Raw genomic sequence first — 18,714 nt, 5'->3', positions numbered from 1 at the left:
TTGCTGGAAATGAACTGCAGGAGCGTAAAGGTCAGTGGGTGTTCTATACACATTATGTGAGAGCAGGTGTTTTGTAAAAAATTTTTTTTGTTGTATAAATGTATCTTGATTGTGCAGTAATCACTTAGAGGAAACAATGGAAAGTGACAGGAAAGTATAAAATACCTTAAGATTTGAATATACAAAATAGTCCAAATAGCAGTAAAGACACCTGCAACCTACAAAAAAAAAAAAAAAACTTAAAGCCCAGAAGGGATAATTGTTCTGTCTGAGGGAGGCAGCATGGGCTGTCTGAGACTAATCCACCGTGAGTCTCAAAACATCTGCTCTGCTTCATCACTCTGTTGTGTAACGCAGAGCATGGGCGAGATGTGCAGAACGTCAGATTTTCATCGTTGCACTTCATTTTGTGACTTGTCTTAAATTGCTTTTTATAATGCCCTACATTTCAAAACAGTTCAGCTGTTTAGTATGCCCTGGCGAAGTGATTTTTTTCTTCTTTTTTTTTTCTTTTTTTTTTTTTTTTTTTGCAAAGGTTTTTGGAGTAAGATGTTTAATTTGACTTCACAACTGATTTCATCAATGCGTGATTTATCTCCCAGTTTTTGTCTTGAATATATGTGCTCGTCCACAGGTTCCACTCGGTCTTTCACTATTCATGATGTTAGAAACACGGTGCTGTTGTATAGGAACTGATTACCTGGCAATTTAGAGAAGTTACTACAGAAACTGAAAACACTGATGGAGAGTTGAGAACCTGTGTGGCCAGAAGTGTTTTTCCGTCATAAGCACTGGGCATTTGTGGAGCAGTTTGTCACATGGCCAAAATGACAGGATGCTCAAAGTATCCAAGGTTTTTATTATCCAGAGCAAAAAAACCAGAAATATGGATGAGGCCACTTCCATCACCCCACAAAAAAGCGTGTGCTCTTTACAAAATGTCACATTCACACTGTTTATTGTGCACCATCCAGGTCCTCTTCTCTCAAATCCTCAGATTACATTCCTCAGATTTAATTGTGGTGTAATGGTTAAATTAAGTGAATTCAATTGTTTCCTTAGTGGGAGGCCACTGGTCTTCAGTAGCTGGGAGAAGTGGCAGCCGTTTGGCATCGAGGCCCTGGGAGGTTTTTTGGAGAGGCTACAAGTTGTTGGCTCAGCACCAGAAAACAGAGTTGACTGGAATGAGTCAATATGAGTAACAAATCAGCTGTCTGTGCGATTGCTCTTATTTTAAAAATCACCTCCTCCGAACCAGTTGCCACCTTATTATTTGAAAAGGGTTCAGCAGTTCTGAGGAACAAAAGGAGATCTTTCCAACACACTGGAGTAAAAAGCAAGAGCCTACAGACTTTCAGTTTTGGACCTTTTGAAGTGCAGGACTACTGAGCAAGCAGAACTGGAGGAGTTCTGTGGTCTTGCTGGGTGTAGGGTGTGATCAGGCCCAGCAGGTGTTGGGTGCAGAGCCTTTCACCATGTAGGCTGTTTCCAGAGACTTGAACCTGGTACCCTGTCCCAGACCAGGAGCTTTGTAGACCATCTTCTGAGATGTGGGTGGATCCTGCTGATGTCACAAAAGAGGTGGTAAATGGGGGAGGTAAATGACTTCATCATCCAGGAGCAGCGGAGAGTTGAACTGATTGTTACTCCCAGCTTTTTGACCAATGAAGAAGATGAAATTAATAGATTCTCTAGTTGGACGGACAATTCCTGAGAGGTGAATGAACCTGCTGGGAGGTTCTCATCTCAGCCTTGGAAACACGAAGTTGTAGATGGTGGTCAGGCGTTCCCGCAGAGATGTCCGGCACTCAAGGTGCAATGAGAGACGACACATCCGTTGTCATCGGGGGGGGAGAAGAAAAGAAGAAAATCATCCTCTTTATTTTGCTCGTATCACAATGTCATAAAATCCAAGTTCCTGAGGAGTCTGCATGTTCGTCTTAATGATTTCAACCTCAGACTAAATATTCAATCCACAACAGCATTTATGGACCGCAGTGATTGTGTGGACATCACTAGATCTTCAGCCCTGTCACTTGTTAATGAGCAGTAAGGGCCCTTATAGAATATAACACACACACACACATTGTCTGAAACCGCTTGTCCCCTTGGGGTCGCGGAAAGCCGGAGCCTAACCCGGAAACACGGGGCGTAAGGTCGGAGAGGGAGGGGACACACCCACGACAAGATGCCAGTCCATTGCAAGGCACCCCAAGCGGGACTCGGACCCCAGACCCACTGGAAAGCAGGATCTGTCCAAACCCGCTGCACCACCACACCCCCCATATAGAATATGAAACATAATCAAAATCATCTGATGAGGTATTTGAAAGATGGGGAGATTCAAGTGGAGGTGGGCAGACCTACAGTCAGCCAGAAGTAAGAGTACAGGACACACACTGAGGGTACGAACAGAGAACATGCTCTTGTGTAACCTCTATTCCCCCCCACACACACACACACACACACACATACACACACACACACTCATGCCAGAGGCACAGGCCCAACAAATAATTCATGTGAATTCTGAGAAATGCCTTCATGCGTTTGGAGGGAAGCAGTGCGCTCTGAAATTCGTGTGTGTGTGTGTTGCGTGTGTGTCGCGTGCATGACGGACCCAGCCGCGGTCCTGGTCACCTTGTTCCACCTCCCTCGCGAGACGCCGCCAAAAATTGAGCGCGCACACTGGAGCGGGGGCGACGACTGCCGCCTCTCCCCCTGGCCGCGTGTCCCCGTGGCGAGAGACCCGAATTACCTACATTTTCAATACATCACAGCTGGCTTTCAACACCAGTGATGCACATTTAAACAAAGAGGCTTGAAGTAAAACATGAACAGTTAAAGAAAGGTTTAAAAATTAATATGATGGGAGCATGATGACTCGCCAAGGATGGAAGATGAGGGAAGACTCGTTCACTGAACCGTGGAAAGGAAAAACGTGGAGGAAGAGGAAAGCAGTGTGTGTGTGTGTGTGTGTGTGTGTGAGGAGCAGCGATGCAATGGTACGGGTGAAACTCAGACACCCTCAATTAAACCCTGCAATGCCTTAATCCTCCGGAGAGTATAGCCTCTTGCTCTTAGCTGGGATGGGCTAAAAATAGTTGGGATGAATTCGAGGGGGGGTGATGGACCTGTGGGCAGATAGCTAAGAGGAGCACCGAGGGACATGTGAACACAGAGCAGCAATTACCTTTTTGGTCCAATGCACCATTTGGAACGTGTTTTTAATTGGGCGGTTTCTGTGTCTGTATTCGCTCTTATCCAGTTTTAGCAATAAAAAAAATTTCCCAAAAATCAAACGGTAAAGAAAGTTAACGCAATAAACTGCACTTCACTATCGTCTGCTGCGCTTTGCCATTTATGCACATTTCTCCAAAGTTTCCCTCTGGATTCTAGGGAAGACAGTCAGTGTTGTGTTTTCGATGTCTTCCCAGGCCTGGGACCTGTGCCTCGTTCTTTCCGTTATTTTCCCTTAATTTTACCGTGCCGCTATGCGCCGTGTCCGTGCCGTCTTTTCTGCATCCTTTCCATTTCTGTGTTTTGAAGATAAATTGCACGCCATTCACCTCTATTTTTCTAAGCATCCTTTACAGCTGGGAGAAGTTTCTATGGTAACAAACCCCACCCCCACCCTTTTCAAACACACACACACACAGACACAGTCTGAAACCGCTTGTCCCAAGCGGGGTCGCGGCAAGCCAGAGCCTAACCCGGCAACACAGGGCGCAAGGCTGAAAGGGGAGGGGACACACCCAGGATGACACGGCAGTCCGTCACAAGGCACCCCAAGCGGGACTTGAACCCCAGACCCACCAGAGAGCAGGACCCAGGCGAACCCACCCACAAAAAATAAAACAGTCCTTTGGCTAAACCCAGAGTCGAATCCATTGCTGTCCGGAACTTGTACAAAACCAGAGAACTAATAGAAGAGCATCCGGTTTGATGTTTCATCAATATGGATGAAAGTTACAGATTGCTGTTTATTCCCTCAAATCAACAGACTTCCTCCTTTGCTAAGAAGGGATCAAATTTGGAAATTTGTGCGATCCATCACTGTCCGTCGCAGCAAATGTGAGATGTTATTAGCCTCCGAGCTCCTAGATGGCGGTAAAGAGTCCGGTCTGCAGTAGAAGTGTGAGCCGCTCTAATTCAATTCACTTGCACAGTTTTTACAGATCAAGTCTGGTACAGTTTTGGTGGCGATTTTAATAGAGCCAGTACATTTACATTTACATGTATTCTTTTATCAGGTACTTTTCTCCAAAGCAACGAACATCTCATAGAAAATACAATGTATTCATTACATTAGCAGAAAGAGACACTTTGATGCAGACGTGTGATTCTTAAGTGCCGTTAGTTTGTTTCTTTCCACCACATGAAGGAATGTTCATCACACGAGCAGCTGCATAAAACTTTATCCGAATATCGACGATTCCTGATCACCTTCCTGATAATAAATCTTTTTTTTGAGATACATATAAACATTTACATTACAGGAGTAGCTGTGTAAAACTTTATCTGGGCATGACATTAAAGTTATGGCGCATGAACATTTACACCTTACATGAACTTAGGAGATCATGGGCCAAGTGAGTCTGGGAGAGGTGAGTTTTAAGACCCTTTTTAAATCTGGACAGGGATTCAGCAGTTCTGAGTGAGAGGGGGATGTCGTTCCACCACAATGCAGCCAGAAACGAGAGCCTCCGTGTTTTACCGTAAGACGAGGTGTCCTGCTACCATGGAGACCAAATCAAAATAAGTTATGGAGCAATGCCTATAGGATGACTTGACAAGCGGCTTAAGACAATATGTGTGTGTGTGTGTGTGTGTGTGTGTGTGTGTGTGTGTGTGTGTGTGGTCGACAGCAGGGAGTGGACTGGGGGACTTTGTGAAGGCAACATATTTTTATTTTCAGGAATTTTAAATTAGCTTTACTTTTTATGTTCAGTTCATTAAATAATGAAAAGCTTTCCATTCCTGGAATTGTTGCTGTATCTGAGGCTAAGAAAAGGAGTTTCAGTTTTCCACTCCAAGCTGTGTTTGTACCTTGCTCAAGGGTACTACATCTGGAAGTGAGGCCCAATCCTGCAACCTTTGGATCTAAAGGCAGTAGCTTTAACCACTACACTACTAGCTGGCCCTATTACTGATTATACAGTAATCAGTGAGATTAAAACCAGGAACCTTTGGATCTAAAGACAGCAGTTCTACTCAATACGCTATTAGCTGTGTTCTAAGAGAGGGACATTGGAGCACGTCCTCAACAGCTGGACAAGAGCACTGGGCGAAGGCTCCTATTGCTGCTGTCATAACAAGGTGTTTGAAGCTATGGCAGGATCCATCGGAGCAGGAACATCACCGAGAAGGACCCACCGCCCAGCGAGGGAGGCCAAAGCACGTGTAAATGAAGGGGCTGAGTTGCACATTATGTTGGGGGTCAACTTATCCAGCGAATATAGGCCCAAACCTATATTACACCTCTAATTTTTGGGGGTCGACTTATACGCCGGATCGATTTATACGCTGACGTATACGGTACGTTTTTTACGGACGTTGTCGGAACACAAAACCTCCGACTCCGACTCCGCGGCACTGATGCTCTTGCTGGGTTGTAGGGAATGACCACATCCTGAAGGTGTACAAGTGCTTATTTCGACCATCCTGTGGGCAGTGGGACGGAGTCCTGAACTTGACGGCGGAGCCACATGAATCTTGTCGAGCGGTAAGGGGAGGGCCGCGTGGGAACTCTTTGGCAGGTCAAACGCAGCTCAAACCACAAAATGTTGTATCTTCTTCATAGGCTTGATGCCTGAGGCTGGAAGACCAGACAGGAGGGGGCTGCAGCGGCCCAGTCGTCCAGGGGACGTGTCACGAGAGCCTGGAAGAGCGCGGACTCCGTGAACGTCGTACAGGAGGTGTCTGCAGTATCGCCTTTTCTTTCACAGTGCTGCGAGAAGCAGAAATCTGAGGCATTTGTTACTCTGCAGCGGTACTGGGATATTTGATGTCACCATTAATGTCAAAGTCAGTTGATATAAATGCCCTTGTGGTTCACTGCATTACTAAAGTTCTTTTTTTTTGTTTATTTCGTGCAGGAAGCAGGAAGGCCGCCGACTTGTCACTCTCTTATGCCCGACCAGCTCCATACTTTCTAGCTCAGTTGTCCCAGCACTCGATGGCAGTAATTTGTGGATCTCAAGCATCACGAGGATGACTGTGGGGGTGTTTTTACTCGTTTTTACTCGTGCCGCGGCACTCGGACAGCCTGCATTTCCTGCGTTTCCTGCCCCCCGCAACTGCGCATTTTTCGCAGTTGGCGCGCGAAATAACCGGTGGAATGGCGGAGGCGGTCCGCCCCCGCCCGCCACTTTGACGCGCGCTCGCACGCGCCCCTCTCGTGCCACCGCTCAGTGCGTCGTCGCCTCAGGGTTTCCAAGTCGATCCGAGCACTACCGACTTACCGCGTTTTCACCCCGTCTGTTTACTGCTACAGATTTACTCCGCGGCATTAGATAATAATTATGCAATTATCTGTCAGGAAATAATTGCTTATCGAATTGGTACACAGAGCGGACAAGTTTGGTTTGCTGAAGTATTGGGAGGAAGACAAGGGCCTACAGTTATATTTACGATTTTGACAATTAATATAAATAATTTTATAAGGTAAATCGAGTGGGGCCAATGAGTCTACAGCGCTGATTAATCGGGGCTTTAAAAAGCAATTTAAAATTGAATTTACAGCAGAGACAGCGTCTCTCTCTCTCTCTCTCTCTCTCTCTCTCTCTCTCTCTCTCTCTCTCATTTCACGGCGCATCAGTTCACAGACGGTGGGAACAGTGAATGCAGATCGAACATCGCTGGTCCCCCGCGAAGACAACGAAGCAAATATCATACACCATGCAGGTAAATAAATGTATTTATGTACAATGGGGCTATATTCCCTTTATTACAGAATTTCGAGTGAAACTAAGCCTTAGTCTAAGAGTACCTGCTCTGGTTCTCGGCATGAATTTGAAATGACAGCGCGAGGAAAAAAACACTTTAATTGTTCAACTTCTTTTCATATTAAGCGAACGGCGCCGAAGTGAGAGTGACGTTATTTAAGTGATGTTGTACAGTAGAGTTTCAGTATAATTTTAACTTTTTGTGTCAGGTCCTTCTTTATACTGTGACTCCGGCTTCGCTCGTCGTTGCATTTCAGCGGGGAACGTTGAGCGCGTGACGGGTCACTCCGGGCGAGCGCGCCGCGCGAGGGAGTGTGCGCGTGCCCCCGGCCGCCCGCCCGCTCGCTCTCCCGCGAGAGGGGACGGAGAGGGGGACGCGCTCGTTCTCACCCTTCTGAGCAACTTGTGCGTCCTCTTGGTTGCTACCATGTAGCGTTACATTTCCTGCCCTGTCAAGACTGCAGCATCAAGAGCAAACTTAATACCGTGTATCACTAAAAAATGTACAGTACTGTGTAATATTCTAATTACTGCATAAACACAATAACAGCTCAGCTGATTAGAGCAACCAAACATATTATTTACTGTACTAAGTCTAGAGGAGTTATTCAGAATTTATGTTGGAGACGTTTACTTTTACTACTACTCTACTTTATATAAAGATTTGTTTAATTAAATCTATAGTTCCAGAAGTTCAGAACTTATCTTGTTCCTTCCTGCACTTGTTTCAATTTTGAAGTCAGTGGATTCCCAGCCGCTTAAGTCATTGCTCCCCAAGATACAGCTCCTCCAATATTTGATATTGATTTCTGCACAACACAGATCACTACAATGTCAGTCGCAGGTGCTCAAGTTCTCAGTTACATTTACATTTATTTTCAGACACTTCTACCCAAATCAACTTCCAGTGAACTCTATGTAGTGTTATCAGCCCACACACTTTATTCACCGCAGTGACTTACACTGCTAGATACACTACTTACACTGGATCACTCATCCATGCATCAGTGGAACACACACTCTCTCTGTCACTCACACACCATCAATGAACCTGAACAGCATGTCTTTGGACTGTGAGGGGAAACCCACACAGACACCGGGAAAACATGCAAACTGCAAGTTACCAGTGCTGAGATGTTTTAAATTGTTCTTATCTTAAAAACACAATTTAACAGTTCAGGCTGGTCACTCTTTGATTAAGGGCATACTTTACAGTATGTGCTTATTGCATAACAGTTCTGCTGCATTCCAAATGTTCCTCAAGTCTATAGAAGATGCCAACAAATTACATAAATTATTAGTAATTGTACTCAGTGGAATTATACACAGGCTTAGCTCTGGGGGGTGATGGTATGTAGTCAAGATAAGTGCAATACTGTATTAGCAATATAGTTGTAAGATATACACACACACACATTTTCAGAACCGCTTGTCCCTCACGGGGTCACGGGAAACCGGAGCCTACCCGGCAACACAGGGCGTAAGGCCGGAGGGGGAAGGGGACACACCCAGGACGGGACGCCAGTCTGTCGCAAGGCACCCCAAGCGGGACTCGAACCCCAGACCCACCAAAGAGCAGGACTGCGGTCCAACCCACTGCGCCACCGCATCCCCTCTAGTTGTAAGATATATTTTAGTAAAAATTAATATAATATAAAAGTATATGTTAGTAATATGAGTAAGATTTATTTTGGTATGTTCAGGCATAACTGCAACCACACAACTTTGAAAGAGTAAAAATGAGCAAAGTGAGCAAAGGCAAAAGGCTGCATCTAATCAATAAAACAAAAAAATTATAGGCTCTAAAAACTGGCTGCAAAAAGGCTGTGTGTGTGAAAATTTCCGGAAAACTAGCTGTGTAGCAGGACAGAGGAAATCAGATGTCATTGTGGAGCGATATTCATAATGCATCACCTAGTAGATACTAACTACAGTTAAGTACCTTTTTATCTATGACTTTGCTATTAATTGGAGACGAGCTGAATTAGTGTCTGAGAGCAAAGAAAAGAGGTGCAGTACTCTCATGATGTCTTTATTGATTTCGCTTATCTTTTTACTCTGTCTGATCAGAGGCACTTATGTGCATTTTGTGTCCAGTAAGCCAGAGGGAGGTTCTCTTAATTAATGATAACACACACACACACACACACACACACACACACTTTCAGAACCGCTTGTCCCATACGGGGAACCGGAGCCAACCCGGTAACACAGGGCGTAAGGCCAGAGGGGGAGGGGACACACCCAGGACAGGACGCCAGTCCATCGCAAGGCACCCCAAGCGGGACTCAAACCCCAGACCCACCAGAGAGCAGAACTGTGGTCCAACCCACTGCGCCACCACACCCCCAATGATAAAACATTTTTACATTTGTTTGTCCTATTTCATTGACAAGATGCTGGTTGATTTTAAAAAGAGTAATTTTGTTTTTTGCCTGTGTCCACTTTAGTTTGATCAAAAAAAATCAGTCTAATATAAAAAGATTTTGCTTGACATTTATTGTGCTTTTATGACTAGATATGAGAGCTGAAGACCTCATTAGCTCTTTTTATGAAGCTTAAAAATATGCACAACCTCTGACTTTATTTGGTATATTGATTTGATGTATGTGTGTTTGTGTAAATATATATATGCACAGGGGGGTGCGATGGTGCAGTGGGTTGGACCAGGTGCTGCTCTCCAGTGGGTCTGGGGTTTGAGTCCTGCATGGGGTGCCTTGCGATGGACTGGTGTCCTGTCCTGGGTGTGTCCCCTCCCCCTTCAGCCTTATGCCCTGAGTTGCCGGGTTAGGCTCCGGTTCCCCACGACCCCGTATGGGACAAGCGGTTCAGAAAGTGTGCGTGTGTATATATGCACAACAAATGACTGATGTGTGTATATATACATACACATTGACTGAAAGCACTTGTCCTGAGCTGGGGTCGCAGCAAGCTGGAGCCTAACCTGGCAACACAGAGCATAAGGTCAGAGAGGGAGGGGACACACCCACGACAGGATGCCAGTCCATTGCAAGGCACCCTTAGCAGGACTCGAACCCCAGACCCACCAGAGAACAGGCACAGACTGAACTCGCAGTGCCACCATACCCTCATATATATATAAAAAATAAAAATTATATAGTAATGACATGGCAAGCACTTTTTATTCACAGATAGACTAATGAGAGCAGTCAGAATGGGGGGGGGGGGATTGCAGTAGCAGTATCTTCCCAATAATAAAATGAAACCTCTGCCCTTCTGTGAGGGAGTTAATAGATGGATTATGCAAATAAGTGTAAGTATGGGTTACTGCTGTATGTGAATTGAATGAACGATCTAAACAAGAAACACACAAGTCCATTCTCTTTCATTTCTTTTATTTTATACATGTCACAACTTGATCCGAGTCATTACATTGTCTTCCGCTGTTTAGTTCTCTATTGCTTCTTGTCTTCAATATCTTTCCTTCTAGCAATTTCAAATCCAACAGGAAAATGTGCTATAGAACCCTTAAGAATTGGTATTTACCCCTTCCTGCTGCAGAAAAAAAAGCATTTTGCTATAAAAAAGGATGTTTGTTAGCTGTTTTGGATTTCAAAAGACCAGCTATGGGGAAAAAGTATAGCATTCCTCTTCTGTAAACTGTGGTAGCTCTTGAGTACTTCAGACATGACATCTTTCTAACCTGTTCTTTGCAGCTCACATAAGGATCCAGCTAGAATTCAACATGAGAGATGCTCTGCTATTTTAGTCTCTTATTGTCTCTGACTTTCTCCCTCTCTCCAGGAGACCTCTTATTGATCCCTTCTCAAATGAGTGCAGTCGCTGCCTCCTCTTTTTTCAGTATATAGTTTTATGCCTTTGTTCAAATTGGATGTGTCCTCGATGGGCTTCGGAGGGGATTGTTCGCTGCTATCACACTGCTTATCTGCTTAGGAATGATTGATGCCTTGTGAAGATTATTGTTACATAAGGTGTGTGGCGAGTAAGACCTATAAACAAGAGCGAGCGAGACAGTGGAATGGACGGGAATAAAAGGAGTAGGAGGACAGGTGGAGTAAAAGAGGGACAGGAGACAAAAGGGACTGCACTAGAAGGACAGCCAAGTGGAGGTTCTTTTGTGTCAGTGGGAAGAACCCTTGACGGGGAAGGAAGAGGGCAGAGCTGTGTCACACTAAGTCAGTGATGCAGGAAACAATGAGTGAAGGGCTGCACTCGACTGGAGGCATCTTCTCATTTTCCCTGTGCCTTGTCATCACGTAGTTTGCCTCTTTTGGACAGAAGGAGTGCTCGGGGACTAGAATCTGCAGCTCGCTGGATTATGGGAATTAGATTAAAGTGCCCTGAGGTCAGAGATTTGTTGGCGCGGTCAAGGGTGGACTGAAGTACCAGGGGGAATCCTGCACAGCAGTGACATAACAGAGCATGATTTTCCGTAAGTGGATCCATAAGTACCCAGACTGCCCTTTGAGAGTTATGAGGGCCTCACTGGCGAGAGACAAGAGTGACACCAAAAACCGTTTCACGTGGTCCTGTAGCGTGAGGAGTGCCCTCTGGCAGTCTGCAAGGTATTTAATCTTGCATGATTTGGTAGTGGAAGCATGTGGGGATTTCAAGTGTGATGTGAAAGGAAAGGTTTTTATTAATAGATAGAGCACATCACGGCATATTTTAACCAGTCTGATCCCAGGGTTGGCCAGGAACCTGAAACAAAAGAGAAGAATAATCTCAAGGGCATCTGAAGGCTGAAAATGGAAGTAGAATGAATTTCCTTCTTTCTGACCGCACGTGTATCGGGGTGTCTGGTGTGAGCCCTACATGTTGTGATTGCAGTGTAAAGTCGTCTCTCACCTTACAAAAGCAGCGTGTTCCTGAAAAATCCTTTGGAACTCAGACATAATTGCCATTCATTTCAAGGGGAAAAATTGTATGCGTTCCTGAGAGCCAAATCTGACAACCATTCATACCAAAACATCACTGAATATTGTTAAAGTGGACATAATAATTTTCTGTGTATTAGTTATCACAACAGACAATTAATGTTTCCTTAAATTAATTACTGTATAAAAGTGTCTCTTTATCTGCGCTAGTTCAGCTCATTTGTTGCTATTACATAGCATAAACTTAAGACTTTGCTCATAAAACATACAAACATATGAAACTCAGTGTTTGTGTGTTCACTCAACCTTTAATGCAAAGACAAAAGAAATGAATTTGCACTCACCAAATAAGTTGCCATGGTGTCTCACTGCATCTGATCCATTCAATTCGACATGGGTTTGATCCCTGTTCAGTCAGTGTGGTGGTTGCATGTTCCCCCTGTGTGCGTATGGGTTTCCTCTTACAGTCAAGAGATGTGTTTCAGATGAACTAGTTACATGCATACATATACGCTACAAGTGTTTTACATTGCTATGCTGTATAGATGGGTGAAGGACTACAGAGAGTTTGATGCAGTTTGTCTTATGTTGTAAGCGACTTTGGATAAAGGTTTCAGGTGAGTATAAGTTAATAGTCATTGTAAACTGCTTTGGAGAAGAGCATCTGCTAAATGAATAAGTGTAAATATAAATTTGTCCCACCACAAAAATTGTACAAAATCCGAATTTGATCCTTTTGCATACGAAGCAACGCCTTGTGAGGACAAGCAGGGATTAACTGAAATTCCTTGTAAAGTCAAATTTTTGCAACTTGGATGGGCATATCTCAGGGTGGGACTACACACACACACACATTTTCTGAACCGCTTGTCCCATACGGGGTCGCGGGGAACCGGAGCCTACCCAGCAACACAGGGCGTAAGGCGGGAGGGGGAGGGGACACACCGAGGACGGGACGCCAGTCCATCGCAAGGCACCCCAAGCGGGACTCGAACCCCAGACCCACCGGAGAGCAGGACCTGGTCCAACCCACTGCACCACCGCACCCAGGGTGGGACTAATTAATTTTAAATAATTGATTACTGTACAGGGTGGTACAGCAGGTAGCACTGCTGCCTTCCAGCACGAGCACTGTTTGGGTGTTGGTTTCAATCTAGCATGGTCTGTGTGGAGTTTGCATGTTGTCGTCGTGTCTGTGTTGGTTTCATCTGGGTGCTCTGGTTTCCTCCCACTGTCCAAAGACATGAGGTTGAGATGAATTTTTGCCGTTATTTTGCCCATATTGTGTGATTAGACAAGTGAGTTTGTCTGTGGCTACCTGCTGTGACTGGTTTCTTGCCCAGGGTGTATCCCCCTGCCTTGTGCTTGATGGGCTCCGGACCTCCACGACCCTGACCAAGGCAAGGGGTTTGTGAAAGTGAATAATTATTGTAGATTGGTTTTCTGATACTGAGCTTTGTTTATAGCAGTCATTCAGTTCATTGTGCTTTTGAAGAATTGCCCTCGGGCAAAACTGTGTAAGAGGAGGACTATAGAGAGTCATGAAACCATGTTATTACATTTGTAGTGGTGGTAGTCATACCATGTTGGGGGTGTTGCTAATAATTGCCATCAGGTAGAAAGGGCAATTTACTGTTAAATCCATTTCCTGCTTTCTTCCTTAGGATATGCAGTTATCTGTAGTGAGTGTGTGAGTAAGGTTTTGCATCTTATTCACACAGCTTGATGGATCTGTTTTGGATTGATCTGTCTAACTTCTAAACCTTGCAGCCTTTCTAATCATGTCTTCTTCCATAACATCTACAGTTTATTCACTGGTTTCTGACTCACTTTCAGTGTCTTTACTCTGGAAACCTGTTTACCAAGTGGTTTACATACATAATTCTTGAATGATGTTGCCTTGTTGTGGTGGGTGCGTGTGATGCCAGCCAGAACCCACCATGAGGCAGCGACAGCCCATCATCACTCCAGTGAGCTACATGGTTTCTGCTGTCAACTCCTGGCACGAAGGGAGTCTAGGCCACAGACTGCCTTGGAAGGTACAAGAAGGGAGAAGTAGCACATTGAGCACGTACACCATCAGTTTCCACATTGTAGTCGGTCCATTTCCTTTTGCTAATGTAGAAAAAGGGGCAAAACTCCCAAAATGAGCTGTCAGTTGATGGTTCATTTAATTATTCCAACTGTCCCAAGGGTGGCTTGGACCTGAAAACAAATATCAGGGTTTGAGTCTGGTGACCAAATAAATTGAATTTATTCCTCTGTTTGTGGGAGATGGGTGTCTTCTATTCAGGTGAATGTCAGACGATTTGCTGCATGAGGCAGTTTTGTTACTGGGTCCCTGGGGTTCCTGCTGACCAGAGGTGGCGGCTGCATTGCTGCTCTGGTCAGAGCTAAAGTGCACTTTGTAGGATCTTAGCACTTCGCTGTACAAGAAGAAGGCCGAGCTAAACAGGAGCTGGTGGTGTACACATCAGCTGTCATCTTCCTCCTCGCACTCACGTCCAGTTGCTGTAGGCAGCCAAGTGCAACGCCAAACTGGAAATGACACTGTGGAGGAAATCAGCATGGGGTCGGGGTGATATTTATACAGGCCTGTCTTTTGTGATACTGTAAGAATGGAGCTGTCGATCGCTCGACACAACAGAGAGATACTTGGGTTTGTGCTGCATTTCTACAGTGTTGCCATCTGGCAGCCTTTCCGAGCATAGCGCACTCCCCTTCCCCCTCTACATCCTTCCTTAGCATTAACACTGATACTCAGTCAGCTGAGACCATTTACCAACTCTGAAAACACACTTTAGATGTCATCAACAGCAAAAGTTGAACAACTAGTGTCGGAAATAATTGCAACTTAATTAGGGTAATAGCACAGAACACATCCTACTGTCATCTTTCTACTGTAACACAAAACGTGAAAACACCCTGAATATCACAGAAATCCAGAAGTCGTATTGAAACGTGTGACATTCAGAAATGTCCCAGTACACAATAAACAACTAATACATTTTGGCTACTGCAGTCTGGAGAGACCAAACATCTGTCTTAAGGTCAGAATGGCTATTAGCGATAACACATGCATTTGATTCACAGTGTTCAATTCCTCCTCAGTGTCACAAATAAAAAATACACCGGAGTAAATCCATTTGCCCAAAAATAGCATTAAGCTACTCATTTAAGGTTAACATAATGGGCTACTTTTTAATTGTTTTGTGATAACATTATGCACTGTATTATTTGTCAAAATTATTACGCCTTTTATTTGGCTTTGGGGCAACAGTGGTTAGAGATACCATGTTTTAACATGTGTAACAGATTTTTTGTGCAGTACGGTTTTAAAGTGAGTGTTGAAAGTGACAGTTGATAGTGTTGCTTGATGGTGACATTTGTCCTGTAACCGTCAGTGGAGTTTTGTAGGGAGAGCCTCGGCGGTGTTGGTCACACAGTTGGACGGTGTAGATGGAGTTCAGCAGTGACAGTTTTGATTATCTACTGTGCTCATGATGCTGAGAATCTTGATAGTGACAGAGTTGTGCAATTAAGGAGAATTTACACCACGAAGTGCGGAGTGACAAAGCTGGAGTTACGGAAGTAGAGTGTCGATGATGAGTGCGGAAATGGTACAGCAGTGTGTGTACCGGGCGGCACAGTGGCACAGCAAGTAGTGCTGCTGTCTCACAGTGCCTGAGTGGTGCGAGAGGACGTAGCTTTGAGTTTGCAAGTTCTCCCCATGTCTGCATGGGTTTCCTCCCACACTCCAAACACATGCTGTTCAGGTTCACCCATAGTGTATGTGTTCCACTGATGTATGGATGAGTGACCCTTTGTAAGTAGTGTATCTAGCAGTGTAAGTCACCGTGGTGAATAAGGTGTGTGGACTGATAACACTACATAGAGTTCATTGGAAGTCACTTTGGAGAAAAGTGTCTGCTAAATAAATAAATGTAATGTGTGAGGGCTGGACAGCAGCAGGGAAAAGGTGCCATATGTATTAGAGCTCAGACTGCGGACATTACTGAAGTCACGACAATGCGCAGTGACCCAGCTCTGCAGATGACCTTTTTACAGGAAGTACTGTACCTTTAGAAAACATCTCCAGCTGTCCAAGAGAACCGGTGTTGTGCTCCTGTCAACACTTCTATGTTCTAGTTGGTTTCCTGTTTTCTAGAAGCCTGATATCCCCACTATGAGTGCAGCAGGGTGTCGAGGGGGAGCGGTGCGCATCCGAGGGTCTCGCGGCTCTGCGACAACTTATGGATCTTGCTGCGTCTGCACCAGTGGACTGCAGAGCAACAGCAGCACCCGCAATGGATGTTAATTGGAGCCTGCACCCTCAATCTTACTTAAGGAGTCAGGCTCAACCAGACTTTCATAAATAATGCAGCTGTAGTTGGACCCTGCCTGCCAGACGAGTATGGTGGTGTGAGAGAGTCGCAGGGCTGGAGAGGCTCTCTAAAACAATGGAGCTGTGCTAGATCACTTCACCTTCATATCACTTACCCTGCTTACAGGTTAACTCTGCAACTGAGATCACTATCAATAGCTATCGTACTTCCCAAGGGTTGTCGAATTCCTGCAAGTTTGATAGGGGTAACATAGTGGTTACAGCTGATGTCGAAAGGTTGTAGGTTCAAGTTCCACCTCCTGCTGTAGTGATCTTGAGGCAGGTACTTAACCTAGATTGCTCCAATAAAAATTACCCAGCTGTGTCAGTGGGTAAGTTATTGCAGTTGGCTTAACATTGTTTAAAGTTTCTCTGGAGAAAAGTATCAGCTACAGGAATAAATGTAAATGGAGACGGAAAAGCGAATCTCAACAAAACAAATAATCACATTTTAGTGACAGTGTGATTGACAGCTGAAGTACCGGCTGAGGTGAACTGCACTGCCATGAAAGCAATGACGGATTTACAATTACATTTTCATTTATTCATTTAGCAGATGCTTTTCTCCAAAGCGACGTATATCTCAGACAAAATACAATTTGTGCATTACATTAGGAGAAAGAGAGACATAGTTGCAGACATGTGCTTCTTAAGTAAACCTAGTTTGTTTATTTCAACTTTGTGCACCAATGTTCATTGCACAAGTAGGTGCACAAAACTCAAGATAGACTAATCCTGATCACCTTCCTACAATCTTTTTTTTTTAAAACAGGAACAAGGTTTTGCGGCACCTGCGTCAGAATTAAATGAAGGCCGTTAACTCCTGCCCTCATTTCCTCATCGCATAACAGGTTGATCCACTGAGTTATTTCTTTCCTGATTATCTCTGCTTTTTCTATTAAGATAATATTTGCTTTGTAGATGCTTTTATGCAGAGATGCTTTTTAAAAATTTATGCAGCTGTATATTTCCACTGAAGCAAGACTGGTCGAGTACCTTGCTGTAGGGTACAGCATAACTCTGGGGTTTAAACCAGCAACTCTCAGCTTGCACATCCAGGTACTTAAGCACATATTGTGTTTTAACAGAGAGAGTGACTGTACTGCGGTAAGCATGCAATTAGTTTTTTTAATTGTTTGTCATGATGCGGAATTCCCTCTTTTACTTTCCTTCCTGTCGGAGGTTCTGAAATAGTTATGCAAATGAATGTATTTATATCACACTGAAATCATCCTGCTTCCTCTGTCCCTTTGTCCCCATGCCGCTTTGTGTGTCCTTACCCGTTATGGCAGGGCTGCTCCCTATCCCCTCCTGCATTGAGCTCCGAAAGCACTGCATTGACTCGGCTCCGTGAGCTGTTGTACTTGGACTCTCGTTTTCCACTAATCCAGAACCACTTTTCTTTCTGCTTAGTTTTCTCCTGTATCTCCTATGTTTGTGTTTTTTGTTCTTATATCTTTAAGTCATACAGATAATAAAGAACAACAGAGAAAGATCAGAACCATATATTCAGAAGTCTGACAAAGGAAATACGAGCCAGGAAATAAAGGAGGCTTAAAAGGCAGCGGGAAGAGGCTTTGGATTTCCCATTATCACCCAAGAGCAAATATTGAGCAAAGGAAAAACGATATGGAGGTGTGGATGAGGAAAAGTGTTGTCTGTGTGAGCTGAACCACTGTCTGGATCAACAAGAACCCGAGGCCATTACCTCTATCCTCCTCTTCTGCAGGCCGCATGTGTGATAGTGGAACGATTTGTTTTATTAGTTTTACTCAGGTGGCTGTTTTCAGTTCCCATAAATTCCCTTGGTCCTGGCTCCGTTGCGATGGAGCAAACTCCCCCTCTCACTCAGAGCTGCTGAATCTCTATCCACATTTAAAAAGGGTCTAAAACTCACCTCTTCCAGATTCGCTTCACCCATCATCTCTTAAGTTCATGTAAGGTGTAAATGTTTATGCACCATAGCTTTAACGTGATGCCTGGATATGCCTTTACACAGCTACTCCTGTAATGTAACGTAAATGTTTATATGCATCTCAGAAAGAAAAATTACTAGGAAGGTGACTTGGAATCATCGATATTCTGATAGTTTTATGCAGCTACTCGTGTGATGAACGTTGGTTCATATGGTGGAAAGAAAGAAGCTAACCACTTAAGAATCACGCGTCTGTAAGTGTCTCTTTCTACTAATGTAAGTGAACACATTGTATTTTCTATGAGATGGACGTCACTTTGGAGAAAAGCTTCTGATAAATGAATAAATGTACATGTAAATGTGAATTAGAATATATTTTAATGGACTGTTTTCCATGCCATTGCTTGGATCTCAATTTATTCCAGATGTGCTTAGGAAATGTTAGATCTTCGAATGAGCCTCTTGGTAAGACATCATCCTCTTGTGGTTCACTGCTTCTTAATGCACTGTGTGAACTGCGCCTTAGTTTAATTTATTGTCCTTTTATCTACTGGCATGGTTATAACCTCTGTTATTTTACTCTAATGCATGTAATGCACCAGAGTGCTG

General features: G+C 44.3%; 1 protein-coding gene across 1 annotated transcript in view; it reads left to right on the top strand.

Annotated features, from left to right (window-relative positions):
• Positions 1-6,406: 6,406 nt before the first annotated feature.
• The window catches only part of LOC108932583 (calsenilin-like), a 29,038-nt gene continuing 16,730 nt past the window's right edge, over positions 6,407-18,714 (top strand). The window contains exons 1-2 of the mRNA XM_018749096.1: positions 6,407-6,666; positions 6,821-6,906. Of these exons, the coding sequence (XP_018604612.1) occupies positions 6,844-6,906 (63 nt within the window). The 5' untranslated portion in view covers positions 6,407-6,666; positions 6,821-6,843. The remainder of the gene's footprint in view (positions 6,667-6,820; positions 6,907-18,714) is intronic.

Source organism: Scleropages formosus, chromosome 6 (genome assembly GCF_900964775.1).
Source record: "Scleropages formosus chromosome 6, fSclFor1.1, whole genome shotgun sequence".
NCBI classification, from domain to species: domain Eukaryota; kingdom Metazoa; phylum Chordata; class Actinopteri; order Osteoglossiformes; family Osteoglossidae; genus Scleropages; species Scleropages formosus.
The sequence above is the reverse complement of the archived record's forward strand: the minus strand, read 5'-3'. Positions and strand labels throughout refer to the sequence as shown.